The sequence below is a fragment of the Canis aureus genome, chromosome 9 (assembly GCF_053574225.1).
Source record: "Canis aureus isolate CA01 chromosome 9, VMU_Caureus_v.1.0, whole genome shotgun sequence".
Lineage (NCBI taxonomy): Eukaryota > Metazoa > Chordata > Mammalia > Carnivora > Canidae > Canis > Canis aureus.
The window spans coordinates 73,635,270-73,650,754 of NC_135619.1; the positions used below are offsets into that span (position 1 = coordinate 73,635,270).

The window sequence follows — 15,485 nt, forward strand, 5'->3', positions numbered from 1 at the left end:
TGGGTTTTTTTTAAGTGATTAATTAAAAACAATTTAAGGGATAATGGGATATTTTTCTTATGGTTCCTTTAAGGAAAATGGATTATAAAATTAAAAAGCATTTTAATATCATCTTAAAGCAAATGGCAATCTATGAAATAAAAATAATTTATGAGATGATTTAAAATAACAAAACAGGGCAGCCCCAGTGGCTCAGTGGTTTGGTGCCGCCTTCAGTCCCGGGTGTGAGCCTGGAGTCCCGGGATGGAGTCTCATGTCGGGCTTCCTCCTTGGAGCCTGTTTTTCTCTCTGTCTCTCATGAATAAATAAATAAAATCTTTTTTGAAAAAATAAAATAATAAAAAAATAAAATAAAGCATAGGATACCACTTCATACCCACTAAAATGGCTAGAATCAAACAAGTGTTGGTGAGGAACACCTGGGTGGCTCAGTGGTTGAAGGTCTGCCTTTGGCTCAGGGTGTGATCCTGGGGTCCTCGAATCAGTCCCGCAATGGGCTCCCGACAGGGAGCCTGCTCTCCCTCTGCCTGTGTCTCTGCCTCCCTCTCTCAGTGTTTCTCATGAATGGATAAATAAAATCTTTTAAAAAAAAAAAAAAGTGTTGGCGGGGATGTGGAGAAGGGAGAACTCTGGCACACTGCTGGTGGAAATGTAAAATGGGGCAGCCACTGTGGAAAACAGTTTAGAAATTCTTCAAGATGTTAAACAGAATTGCTATATGACCCAGCAATTCTACTTCTCAAGAGAAATGAACATTTATGTCCAAACAAGAACCTGTACACAAATTCTCACAGAAGCATTATTCATAATAGCCAAAGATGGAAGTGACCAACTCAAATGTCCATCACCTAACAAATGGATAAACAAAATATGGTCTATCCACAGAGTGTAGTATTATTCAGCCATAGAAAGGAATGACATCCTGACACAAGCTACATTATGGATGAACCTTGAAAACATGATGATAAGAGAAGTCAGACACAAAAGGCCATTTATATGAAATGATGAGAAGAGGCAAATCCATACACACAGAGAATAGATTAGTGGCTGCCTGGGTTGGGTAGGTGGGGAGGATGGAGAGTGACTGCTAACGAGTACAGATGCTTTCTGGGAATGATGAAAACGTTTTAACAGATTATCATGACAGTCATTGCACAATGCAGTAAAAAACACCTAAAATCATTGAGTTGCAGACTTTATTTTTTTTAAGATTCTTTTTTTTTATTGTATTTATTTGAGAGAGCATGCGTGTGAGAGCAGGAGGGGGCAGGGACAGAGAGGGATGCAGACTCCCCACTTAGCAGGGAGCCAGATGTGGGGCTCAATCCCAGACCCTGAGATCACAACCCGAGCTGAAGGCAGATACCCAACCGGCTGAGCCACCCAGGTGCCCCATTTTTAAAAGATTCTATTTATTTATTCATGAGAGACATACACAGAGAGAGGCAGAGACATAGGCAGAGGGAGAATCAGGTTCCCCGCAGGGAGCCCAATGCGGGACTCGATCCCAGGACTCCAGGATCACGCCCTGAGCCAAAGGCAGATGCTCAACTGCTGAGCCACCCAGGCATCCCAGAGTTGTAGACTTGAAATGGGTGAACTTTATAGTATGTAAATTATACCTCAGTAAAGATATTAAAACAGATAAGTCTGTGGCCTTAGAAGCCAGAACAGTGGTTCCTCTTGGGAGGTGGTGTTATTGGAACAAACCCAGGGAACTGCCAGGATACTGGTAATGCTGTTTCCGATCTTGGAGCAAGTTACATGGACATGCTCACTTTATATATATAAGTGGACCCACAGTTCAAACCTGTGTTGTTGAAAGGTCAACTTGGTCCTGGCATTATATTACCCAAGACAGAAACAAACAAACAACAACCACAAAAACAAAGAAAGCTTCGGCAATGGAGTATTATGAATTTAGTATTAAGACTATTCTATTAGTACATAAGGAAATCTGTATATGATAAGCTGGTCTGCAGCAAAGACCATGACAGCAGCCAAGTCTCATGACTGATCTGCATTACAAGAAAAGTAGGGGTGACTGGGTGGTTCAGTCAGTTAAGCATCTGAATCTTGATTTTTTTTTTTTTATTTAAAGATTATTTATTTATTCATGAGAGAGACAGAGAGAGAGGCAGAGACACAGGCAGAGGGAGAAGCAGGCTCCATGCAGGGAGCCCAATGTGGGACTCAATCCCAGGATCACGCCCTGGGCTGAGGGTGGCGCTAAACTGCTGAGCCACCCGGCTGCCCTGAATCTTGATCTTGTCTCAGGTCTTGATCTCGGGGTCATGAGTTTGAGCCCCATGTTGGGCTCCACACTGGGTGTGGAGCCTAATTAAAAAAAAAAAAAGAAAAGAAAGAAAGAAAAGGATGGGCTATCAGACCAGGAAGGGCCTCCCTGCGTAACATCAGCAGGGAAAACTACCTGTGCTGAGTCTTCAGACTAGCACTTTCCAAATTGGGTTCCACAAAACCTAATGAGTATTCCACAAAAGAGGGTTCCAAGAGCAACTATATTTAGGAGATGCAGGGTAAAATAAGGAGAACCATGTTTAACAGCAAAATTCCTGAGTGCCTTCCCTTGAGTATGTGGTGAGTCTCCAGGGTAAGGAAGGGCAGTTGGGAGGGGTGTGGGATGCATAACCAGGCCTGTCTCCAAAGAAAACGTTAACATCTCCCAGGGCTGTTCAGGATCCCCAAACTGAAGATCTGTAAACAAAATTATTAGAATTCCTCTTGTCCTCTTGTCCTTCTCTGAACAAAAAATTAACCAATCTAGCTCCCAGCAAGGCAAGATTTCAAATCTATGCACTGGGGAAGAGGGTATCTATGTTGTCAGCTCCCAGTAAAAACCCTGGGTCTCTAATGTGCTTCCCTGATTGAAAACATTTTACACCTCTTGTCACAATGTATTGCTGGAGGATTAAGCAAATTCTGTGCGATTCCATTGGGAGAGAACTTGGAAGCTGGTGCCTTGACACTAATTTTGGGTCCTTTTCTTTTATAAAAGAGAGGAAGAGCCACATACTTGTGTTTAGATAATATTAAAGGTCAGATTAGGGACACCTGGGTGGTGCAGTTCGTTAAGCATCTGACTCTTGGTTTTGGCTGATCTCAGGGTCGTGGGACCGAGACCCATATCAGGCTCTGCACTTAGCTCAGAGTCTGCTTCAGATTCTCTCTCCCTCTCCCGCTCATGCTTTCCTTCTAAAATAAAAATAAAATCTTTAAAAACTAAAGGTCAAATTAATAAATTCCTGTGTATATTATTAAATACATGGTGCTTTAGTTTCTAACCTCCTACGACTCACCCAGTGGGCCTTAAAGCATGTCTTTCCCTCATTCTGTGTGTCCCCTGTCCTCTGTTACAGAACAGCTCACGTTCCACTTTGCATTGCTCCCAGGGAGGCCATAAGTCCCTTAGAGGAAAGGTCTACAATCTGTTCTCTTTGTGCCCTGTACATAATCAACAAATGAATCAGAGAAAATGCCTGGTCATGTGCCTCTTAATCTAATATTCCTATGGTCTCCTGTACACATACAATGGGAGGAACTTCCCTGACAAGAGAATCACAAACTTATTACTATTGACTAACTGGCAACCAATCCTTTTCTATTCATCTCCATCTTTAAATGCTGAGTAGCCCTAAGGTACCAGGGTGGTGAACTTGGTTAAGCACTGGACTCTTCGTCTTGGCTCAGGAGTCAGGGTCACAATCTCAGGGTCGTAGGATCTGGCCCTAGGTTGGACTCTGCACTCAGCAGAGTCTGCTAAAATCTCTCTCTCTCTCTCTGCCCCTCACCTCCCCCTGCCCTATCCAAGCATATGCGTGCTCTCTCTCACTCACTCACTCTCTCTCACACAAATAAATAAATCTTTGAATACTGAGTATCTCCAATCATATTGAAAGAGACCTCTTGTCCCTCAGGTTATCTCCTTTCCTAAGTCAGACCATCCATCTAAATGCAACAGTAAGGCGAAAGGGATAAATAAAAGCTTTAGGGATCCCTGGATGGCGCAGCGGTTTAGCGCCTGCCTTTGGCCCAGGGCGCGAGCCTGGAGACCCAGGATCGAGTCCCACATCGGGCTCCCGGTGCATGGAGCCTGCTTCTCCCTCTGCCTGTGTCTCTGCCTCTCTCTATCTCTCTCTGTGACTATCATAAATAAATTAAAATTTAAAAAAAAAAATAAAATAAAATAAAAGCTTTAGAGTCCTCTAATAAGCTGTCCTTTAGGATATGTTTTTCCCAATTACATGCCAAGAAATGATGCATAAGGTGAATTCAGCCTCACTTACAATCAGGTCCCAGGAAACATTAAAGCAAACAAAACCAACCTAGGCAATCATAGCTATCTATCATTGTTGTGCAGTTACTACATGTCAAGCACCATTTTAAAAAATAAACTTTTGGGGCAGCCCCGGTGGCTCAGCGGTTTAGCGCCGCCTGCAGACCAGGGTGTGACCCTGGAGACCCAGGATCGAGTCCGGGATCGAGTCCGGGATCGAGTCCGGGATCGAGTCCGGGATCGAGTCCCACGTCAGGCTCCCTGCATGGAGCCTGCTTCTCCCTCTGCCTGTGTCTCTGCCTCTCTGTCTCTCTCATGAATAAATAAATAAAATCTTTAAAAAAAATAAACTTTTAACTTTAGAATAGTTTTAGAGTTACAGAAAAATTGTACAGATAATATAGAAATTACCATATACTTCATATGCGGTTTCACCTACTATTAACATCTTACATTTGTCACAATTAATGAACCCATATTGAGACATTATTATTTTTTTAAGATTTTATTGTGTCAGTTCCTTACACTTTCCTTGTTTTGTGACATCAACAGTTTTGAAGAGTACTAGTCAGGTATTTTCTAAGATGTCCTTCTACTGGAATCTGTCTCTTCTTCATCATTAGTTTTGGGTTATGGGTTTGGGGAAGAAGATCACAGCACTACAATGCCATACTGGCACATCTTAACTAGGGCCCATACTATCAGCATGGCTTGTCACCACTGATGATGATCCATCACCACCAGGCTGAGGTCTTGCTTGTCAGGTTTTTCCTCTGTAAAGTGACTCTTTCTCCCCACCCCATTCTAGCCTGTACCCTTTGGGAAAAGTCACTACACATATCCTACACATAGAGAGGGAAATAATGTTCTTCTCTGTGAGGATGGAGCATCTACATTAATTATTTGGAATTCTTCTACATGGGAAGTTACTCTATTCTCATTTATTTAATCATTTACGTTAGTATGGACCTATGGATATTTATTTCATACTTTGGGATTATCCAATACTATTTTATTTTAAATTAAATAATTCCAGCTTTGGCCACCTAGGAGCTCATTCAGTTGGTTCCTGTGTCCCTTTGATATGCCCCATCTTTGGGTTTATTTTTGAGTATTTTCTTACTTCCTGGTATTACAAAATCCTATGTATATCCTGTCTCAGTCCTAGGATCAGCCATTTCTCCAAGAAGTCCTGATGTGTTTTACAGGAGAACGGTATTTATTAAACACCAAGCTCTGAGTATTAGTCGTCAGGCACCATTTACACTTAATCACCTCAACAATCCCATGCAATAGGGTACCCCATTAATCCTCTCTCACAAGTGAGGTTAAGTAGCCTGCCCAAGGTCACATCAATGAACAATAGAGCAGGGCTTTCTTTAAAAGCAAGGAATCTGACTCCAGAAGCCATTTCCTGGCCACACTGCCACTACTGTTCCCCATAAGCAGAACACTGCCAAGGGGATGCAGATGAAGTCACATCAATGCACTTTAAGAGCATTGACCTTGGCAACAGATTCTTTACAAGATTACTGGCTCAGCTAACAAGGTCCATGAGAAAGGCAGAATTTGGGAACACCACAATATAGGGGCACATTCTCTGGTGTGAGGAACAGTAAAAACACAAATTCCAGTTGTTAGTAGCCTAACCTTTACCAGAGTACTGTTTGGTCTCTCCTTATGTGGTTTTCAAACTCCTAAAGCAGTCAGTCCATCAAGCAATCTGGTCACTCAGTATTCCATGATGTGGCCTACACTGAGCTGTAACTTCATGCCCCTTACAAAATTAGATAGTTGTTTGTTTTTTAAGATTTTATTTATTTATTCATGAGAGACCTAGAGAGAAGCATAGACATAGGCAGAAGGAGAAGCAGGAGCCCTGCAGGGAGCTGGATGTGGGGCTTGATCCCAGAACCCTGGGATCACAACCTGGGCCAAAGGCAGACACTCAACCACTGAGCCCCCAGGATAGTTTAACAAAGTGAGAACAACCAACTCTTAAAACTCCTTAAAGCACATCCACTAGAACGTCTAAAATTTAAAAGGCTGAAAATGCCAAGTGTTAGTGAAGATGTGGACTCAACAGATCTTTCATACGTGGATAATGGGGATAAAAAATGGTATAGCCACTTTAGAAACAGTTTGGAGGTTTCTTAGATAGTTAAGTATGCATTTAACATACATACAATCCAGCAGGAGTGCCTGGGTAGCTCAGTTGGTTAAGCATCTGCTTTCTGCTTGGATTGTGATCTTCAGGTCCTGGCATCAAGCCCCATGTCAGGCTCCCAGCTCAGTGGGGAGTCTGCTTCTCCCTCTCCCTTTGCCTCTTCAGCCCTACTTGTGCTCTGTCTTTCAAATGAATAAAACTTTTTTAAATCTTAAAAAAAAAAATACAATCAGGGGATCCCTGGGTGGCTCAATAGTTTAGCGCCTGCTTTTGGCCCAGGGCGCGATCGAGTCCCATGTCGGGCTCCCGGCATGGAGCCTGTTTCTCCCTCCTCCTGTGTCTCTGCCTCTCTCTCTCTCTCTCTATGTCTATCATAAATAAATAAATAAATAAATAAATAAATCTTAAAAAAAAAAAATACAATCAGCAATTCCAGTCCTAGGAATCTACCCTAGAAAAATGAAAACATATATACATGCAAAGACTTCTACATGAGAATGTTCACAGCAGCATTATTAACAACAGCCAAAAAAATGGAAACAACCTTCATATCCACTAATTGATGAATGGATAAACAAACTGTGGTATATTCATACAACAGAATACATACAATTTGATACTGAATTACATTCAGTAATAAAAATGACCAAACTATTGACATATGCCACTATACACAGGAACCTCAAAAACATCATGCTAAAAATGAAAGAAGCCAGGTTTAAAAGGCCATATACATTTATAAATACATTTATGACACTTTATTTATATGTAATTTTAGAAAAGGCAATATTTTAGCAATAGAAAGCATAGTAATGATCCATGGAGGCAGGAGTAGGGGAAGGAGATTGATTGTAAAGGGGCACAAGGGAACTTGTGGCCTGTGATAGAAGCATTCTACATCCTGATTGTGGAGGTGAGACACTATTGTCTACGTTTGCTGAAAATCATCGAACTGTACGCTTAAAATAGGTGAATTTTATTGTGTGGAAATTATACCTCAAAAGAGTTGTTTAAATTGGGAGACTTCACATTTAAAAATTCAAGTCAGATCCTTGCTCTACAACACATTTAAATATTGGTTAATATTGGTAAAAGGTTGAATGTAAAAGTCACAGTAAAAGAAAATGCATTTGTATATTCACCAGCCCATCAGACAGGGATGGCTTTTTAACACTGAAGTTCAATGAATTCACAAAGAAGGAAGATCTAGAGGCGAGCCTACCCACACATTTAATATGCCTATATCAAAAATTTAACAAAGTGTAAAGGCAAAGAACTTTTTTTTTTTTAAGATTTTACTCATTTATTCATGAGAGACACAAAGAGAGAGAGAGGAAAAGACATAGGCAGAGGGAGAAGCAGGTTCCACGCAGGGAGCCCAATGTGGGACTCGATCCTGGGACCCCAGGATCACACCCCAGGCCGATCACACCTCAGATGATAAACCGCTGAGCCACCTAGGGATCCCCGGCAAAGAACTTTCTGAGAAAATATTTGCAACAAATATAAGGACAGCTAATATATTTAATTATGAAGACAACTTACAAATAAATAAGTTAAAATACTAGTATCTCTCAAAGAAAATGGACAAAAGGGCATAAGACGATTCACTTAAGAGATAAAAATATCCAGTAGGTAAAACTACTGGCACTTAATGGAATACAAAAAGAGCTGCCTTTTTTCGTTTAATCCATCTATCAAACTGGCAACGGTCTGCAACATGTGTATTCCACCTAGGACAAGGTTGTGGTGAGACAGTGGCCATGTGACATGGCACATCTAATGAGGAAATGAGAGGTGCACAGCGAGAGCACTGAGAACACCTGCTACCTTCCCTGGTGATGACAGGCTTCCTGGGGAAAGGGGCTACGGCAGATTCTCACTTTCTGATTAATCATTCTGTATTGTGTGAATATTCTCAGTGAACATAAATTACTTGTTTAAGTAGGAAAATGATATTAGAAAGAAAAGAGCTCATATCCTTCAGCTCAGCAATTACACATCCAGGTTTCTATCCCAACGATACCAACAGAGACACAAACAAAATTTATAGACAGTGATGTTCATCACAGTACCGCGACAGCAAGAACGCTAAAAACTTAAGTATCTAATATCAAGGAATGATCTAATAATAATTTCAGCAACATGCTGAAATATTATGTAGCCATTAAAAACAATTTTTTCAAATACTATTTAATGATATAAGAAAATATTCAGCCATAATTTAATATTAAGTGAAAAAAGATGGTAACAATCATACAAATACATATACATCAAGAATGGATATAAATACGTAAAAAATTGTTTTTAAAGATTTACTTATTATTTTAGAGACAAAAGAGTGAGAGAGAGCATGAGTGGTAGGTACAGAGGGAGAGGGAAGCAGAACTTAAGCAGACTGCACTGAGTACAAAGCTGGACATGGAGTTCAATCCCAAGACCCTGAGATCGTGACCTGAGCTGAAACCAAGAGTTTCAGTTTCTACCCAGGCACTCCCATAAAATATTTTTTAAAGATTTATTAAGGGACACCTGGGTGGCTCAGTGGTTGGGCGTCTGCCTTCGGCTCGGGGTGTGATCTTGGGGTTCCAGGATCGAGTCCCACGTCAGGTTGACTCTATGGAGCCTGCTTCTCCCTCTGCCTATGTCTCTGCCTCTTTCTGTGTCTCTCATGAATAAACAAAATCTTTTAAAAAATATTTATTAAGAGAGAGAGAATAAGTACACTGGGCAGGGGGGTGAGGGGCAGAGGGAGAGAGAGAATCTCAAGCAGTCTCCTAAAATGGAGCCTGACGCAGGGCTCGATCTCATCACCAACAGAATCACAACCTGATCAGATATTAAGAGGTGGACACTTAACCACCCCAAAGCTCCAAAATATCCAAAATATTTTAAAGTATCTATGTCTGGATGGGATCAGTGATGATTTGAATTCTCTTCATTATTCTTGTCTATATTTTTCAGTGTTCACAATAAATGTATATTACTTTAAGTGTGTCTGGGTATAAGCATTCTCAAGGACTTTAAGAAATCAGTAAACTTATTGGGTAACCAACAGAAATGGCTCAAAATGGCCTCAAAATGAACTGTCTTGATACTATAATAGCAGTTTAAAGGGAGACAAAGTTCATGGGAAGGATGAAAGTCAGTTACCGAAAGTTGGGCTGTGGACTGAGGAATTCAATTTGAGAAGGGAAGAAGGGAAATTTTACACAACAAATCTCAATTTGTATTTCACCACAGACAAGTTAAACAGACTTACTAAAAATAAATAAAAACAAACAAATAAATAAATAAATAAATAAACAGACTTACTTTAAAAACAAAAACAAAACAAAACAAAACCAGTCAACTGTACACTTTAAAGTAGTTTAAGCACAAACTCCAGGGATCCCTGGGTGGCTCAGTGGTTGAGCGCCTGCCTTTCACTCAGGCTGCGATCCTAGAGTCCTGGGATCAAGTCCTGCACTGGGCTCCCAGAAGAGTCTGCCTATGTCTCTGCCTCTCTCTCTCTCTCTCTCTTTCTCTCTCTGCATCTCTCATGAACAAACAAATAACATCTTAAAAAAAAAAAAAGTACAGGGCAGCCCCGGTGGCGCAGCGGTTTAGCGCCGCCTGCAGCCCAGGGTATGATCCTGGGAACCCGGGATCAAGTCCGCATTGGGCTCCCTGCAGGGAGCCTGCTTCTCCCTCTGCCTGTGTCTCTGCCTCTCTCTCTCTGTGTTGCTAATGAATAAATAAATTAAAATCTTAAAAAAAAAAAAAAAGTACAAACACTGACTGTGAGCCAACATCCCTGGGTGGCTCCAGACAACACAAAGAGCATGTGACAAATGGAACCCGTGGCTCTGGAAATGGCCACGGTGGATAAAGGGTCTCTTATTTACCCTATGACTCTTTCAAGTATAAAACAAGAATGAAAGGCAAGGGAGAGAAAGAGAAACACCCTTAGGACAAAACACCTAGGAAAAGGTTTTTCCCATTCTCTCCAACAGAATCTGGTAGGTTTCCACAAGCCTTTCAAGTTGCATGAAGAACACTAACAAGTACACAAAGCATAACACAAAGCTATGAAGGGTACAGAGCTGTACTAGTAAAAAAAAAAAAATCCTACCCCACATTACAGGGAATATATTCAAAATAAACAATCACCAAACCCACCCCCCAAACCACCCAGACTCAAGGACAGAGAAGAGTTTAATAAGATAGCTGTATGAAAGGATAGAAAGACGAAGGTAAATGAGACTGTCTGCATTAAGATTCTATTCATTTTTATTAAATCAAGTCTTGTGTAAGTGGAATTTAAACCTTACTTAATGCATGAAAATGGAGGTCAAATTCACTTTTTGTGAAAAGGGACACTTGTAATGCTCAAATCCAAATATATGTGTTTAAGTAATGCTTCTAAATCTTAATCAAGGCAGGTGATAGGCAACAGCTATGGGGGCTTCACCAGTGGAGGGATGAAAAGAATTGGCAGAGGTTAATTACGAAATACAATTCTCAAATAGAGTTGGAAGGAAGAGGATTCAGCTTCTAATTTCCACTCTCTTTAAGAGATGAAGTAATTCAAACCAAATTACTAAAATAAGGTCAGGAACCTTCAATGAAGAGGGCTGTACCCAATTAATTACTTGATACCAAGTGAAGAAATTTGTGACTTGAATTACCAAACATCATGAAAAAACAAAAGGACATAAAATTATTCATAAACTCATAAAATTTTTTCATTTAACTTATACCCTTTAATGAAGTCCACTGCTAGGAATATAAGCCACTGATAAATGTGAAGAATTACTTAAGAAATGTGTTAAACATATTCATTGAAGAATCATCCTAGCAAGTTACAGTACGACATATTTAATAGAATTCCATTTAGTTTTGGGTATCTAAGGGACAAATACATATTCATGTATATATATACATATATATACACACACCTACATACATGTACATACACACATGTACACACAGAATGTGCACAGAAAATTCATGGGAGTGCATCTAAGAAAATATATCTTCTTTTTTTAAGATTTTATTCGAGAGAGAGTAAGAGTGTGCAAGCAGGTGGGGGGGAGGGCGGGGAGGCAGAAGGAGAGAGAGAGAATCTCCAGCAGACTCCCCACTGGACACAGAGCCTGATATGGGGCTCAATCCCATGACCCTGAGATCATGACCCTAGCCGAAAAGGAGTCAGATGCTTAACTGACTGAGCCCCCCAAATGCCCCACATCCAAGAAAATGTTAACCAGGATTGACTGTTGAGTAGGGGAGAGTCCTGAAAATAACTTAAAACCTTTCACTGTTTCAGTTTATTACAAAGCAGTATTACTTTTACTGACTTTGTTTTAAAGAGAAAAAGTTGCTAGTTGATGCATCTATTTATAAAAGCAGAAGATGAGATGAGCACTAGGGAGAGAGAATTAAGATGATCTGAGGTACCTTGCAATTTTGATTCTATAAAAATACATTTAGGAGAGACACAAAGCTTAAATTTCTGCAATGACAACAGATAATTTTAAAAATTCCCCCCAAAAAAATAAAAAATAAAAAATAAAATAAAAATTCCCTGTGATATAATAGGAAACTGTGATGCCTTCAGAACGTGCAGGATTTTTTCTCTTTTCATAGGTATATTTTGAATAATCCATTAAAAAGTTCACAAAGTAAAATGCTGGCACTCCCACTAGGTTAGATAAGGGTAAATTTTTTCAAAACAAGGATCTGACAGTCATTCTTTCCCCTTTTACACCCCTGCCTTCTATCCACTGGGATAGCGAATAATAATTCATTTATAATTTACCACTTACCAGATGCTATGCTATGAGCTTTACATAGTTGATCTCATTTAATATTTGAAACAATCCTATAAAATAGGTATTATTATGCCTGTTTATTTTTTGAGAGGTAGGGGCAGAGGGAGAGAGAGAATCTTGAGCAGCCTCCACAATGCACAGCTCAGAGTCTGGTGTCGGGCTGGATCTCATAATTCTGAGATCATGACTTGAGCCAAAATCAAGACTTGGATGCTTAACCAACTGAGCCACCCAGGAACCCTCTTATGCCTCTTTAAAACTGAGTGTGGAAGATTTTATTTTCTAAAGACAGCAGCTTCTAGATATCCCATCCCACACAGTCATCTTAGCGTGTGTCTTTGCCACTCCATCAAGAGGTGGGATCTACGTTCTCTACCCTCAAATCTGGGGAAGGTGGAAGAGACACTATGACATTTCAGATGCTAGATCAGAGAAGGTGATGCTGCTTCTACCTCACACCCCTGGAATGCTGATCCTCAGAACCCAAATGCCACCCTGTGAGGAAGGTCAAGCCATGTGGAGATGTAGTGTTCTGGCTGACAGCCCAAGCTCCGGTCCCAGGAGACAGCCAGCATCACTTGCCAGGCATGTGAGTGAGAAACTTTTGAGAGGACTACGAGTATATGAGAGACTCCAAGTAGGACCCACCTAATTGAGTCCAGACCACACACTGGACTATGAGAGAGAGATGAAGATGTTGTTATTTTAAGCCACTAAATTGTGGTGATTTGTTAGAACAATGAAGAAAATCCGTTTAAGAAAGGTCAGTAACCTGCAGGAGAGACTGCCATGTCTGCCTGGTTCTAAAGCCCATGCTCCTAACAATGTCACTCACTGTGTTTCTCCCTCCTCCCTACACCGCCAACAATGCAAAACAAAAAGGAGAAGGCGATCAATGATCAATACATTCCTAAACACTTAGGCATTGTCTAGAAAACAAAATAGAAAATACACGTAGAAAATACACGTAGAAGATAAAGCCCAACATGATAACCCAGCATTCCCGACCTGAGCCAAAGGCAGATGCTCAACCACTGAGCCACCCAGGCGCCCCTGACATTCTTATTTTCTTTTGGTAGATATTGTTTACATGATTATCTTTTCCATTAATGCACCCAAAGCTGTAATTAGAATACAAGGCCTACAAAAGGCTTTATGCTTTTATAGTGTGAACTTATGTACACATTTTTTTCACTGTGTTCCTTTTTTCAACACTGTATTTTGAAATTTTTTGAATCTACATGAAAGTTGCAAGAATTCATTGAATATTTATAAACCTTCCACTTAGAGGCACCATTTTGCCTTTTGTGTGCTTGCTCACTTGCGCTCTCTAAATTACGTACGGTATTTTCACTGAATCTTTTGAGAGTTGGTGGTAGACATCAGTATCTTACACCACTAATAATTCAGCAAGTATCTGCTACAAAAAAGGACGCTCTCCTACATCATCACAATACAGGTAATGTGTTGGCATAGTGCTGTTATTCAGAATGCAGCCTATATTTCAGATTTTTCCAGTTACCCCAGTAACATCCATTATAGGTGTTTTTATTTTTCCCAGGATCCTATCAAAAACCACAAAGGGCATTTTGTTGTCATATCTCTTTGGCCTCCTTTAATTTGGCAGTTTCCTGCCTTCTGTGCCTTTGACTTTTCAAAGAATTCAGGCCTTATGTTTTGCAGAATGTCCTTCAATTTGGATTTGTCTGATCGTTTTCTCATGATTAGTTTTAGATTAAATCTTTTCATCAAGAAATACGTCGGAGGTGATGTTATGTGCCTGTCAGTGTGTCCCATCTAGAGAGCCTGATGTCAGGGTGTCTCAGTTTTGTTGAAGTTAGGTCTGATCATTTGGTCATTCCCTTTATTCACCTTTGCCTCTTAGACCCTGCTCCTTTCCTAGAGGCAACTGCTCTTTTAGTTTCTTTTATGTCTCTATATATCTGTATTTATAAATGTGTATCTATCTCTATATATGAAAAAATATATAAATGTACATCTATCCCCCCCTTTTATTTTTATTTATTTTTAAAATATTGTATTTTGGGGTGCCTCGGTGGCTCAGTGGTTGAGCGTCTGCCTTCAGCCCAGGGTGTGATCCCGGAGACCCAGGATCGAGTGGGCATCGGGCTGGGCTCCCTGCATGGAGCCTGCTTCTCCCTCTGCCTGTGTCTCTGCCTCTGTGTGTGTGGGTGTCTCTCATGAATAAATAAATACAATCTTTAAAGAAAAAAATAAAATAAGAATGTCTTGCAAAGGGCAAATGAGATGAATTAATTCTTTTTTTTTAACATATCTTTCTTCCACAACATGCCATAATCAATTACCAATTAACGTTTAGGGTACAATGCAAATTGTACCCTGTAACTGTATCTAATCGAAATTAATCTTTTCACAGGGGGAGGGGAAAAAAAAAAGCCCACTCTAGTTGGTTGCATTTGAAGGGCCCATAATCCACAAACCCAAGCACAGGTAAATTTTTTTACCCGTCACATTTTCCAGGACGACCATCTCCTTTCCCAACTTCACAATTAACACTCATTTCACCAAAAGGTTGTCTCAAAATCCCTATTAAAAAGCCCTAAAAACACTACTGCTTGATCCAAAAATAAAAAATAAAAATAAATAAAATTAATTAATTAAAAATTAAAAACAAACAAAAAAATAGGCCAGCTCTCCTCCCAATTGTTCCCTAAACCGATGTCACGAAAAGGCAGGAAGGCACACAGCAACCTGCCCAATGTTCAAGAATCTGAGCCTCAAAAACCAGCATTTTAAAACAAGACCCCCCAGACTCCTAACAAAACCTCGCCCTGAAATATGGGGGGGCGGGGCCTGGAGAGTCGCTGAGCCCCCGCCGCCCCCGCCCCGCCCGCCCCGAGCCCGGGGGCCGCCAGCGGCTCCGACCACCCAGGGAGGCGCGGGGTCCCTACCCGCCGCGGCCCCGGAATCGCCCAGCGGCCGCCTCGGCCCCTCCAGCCCCTCCCGGCCTCGCTCACTCTTCATCCTGGAGGCGGAAGCCGACGACAAGCCCTCGCCGAAACTGGACCGAGAAGAAAGGGGCAGAAAGGACGACCCCCTGACCCTGACTTTCACTCCTCTAAGGCAGGGTCCCTAACCCCGGACAGGAAGCGTTAGGATCCGGCCGCCATGTTGTATCCCTGTCGCCCTAGCAACCGTCGCGCCCCGGAGCGGCCGCCCGCGCGTG

General features: G+C 41.1%; 1 protein-coding gene across 3 annotated transcripts in view; it reads right to left on the reverse strand.

The window, feature by feature from the left end:
• MOK (MOK protein kinase) overlaps positions 1-15,474 on the reverse strand; it is a 62,125-nt gene extending 46,651 nt beyond the window's left edge. For 2 of the 3 annotated variants that reach the window (XR_013386938.1, XM_077910668.1), the window contains exon 1: positions 15,211-15,474. Coding sequence is in view for 2 of the 3 variants with exons in the window: in XM_077910668.1 (XP_077766794.1) it covers positions 15,211-15,283 (73 nt within the window). In the remaining variant the exon portion in view is untranslated. The remainder of the gene's footprint in view (positions 1-15,210) is intronic. The other variant, XM_077910669.1, reaches the window with a different exon arrangement.
• Between the last annotated feature and the right edge of the window lie 11 nt (positions 15,475-15,485).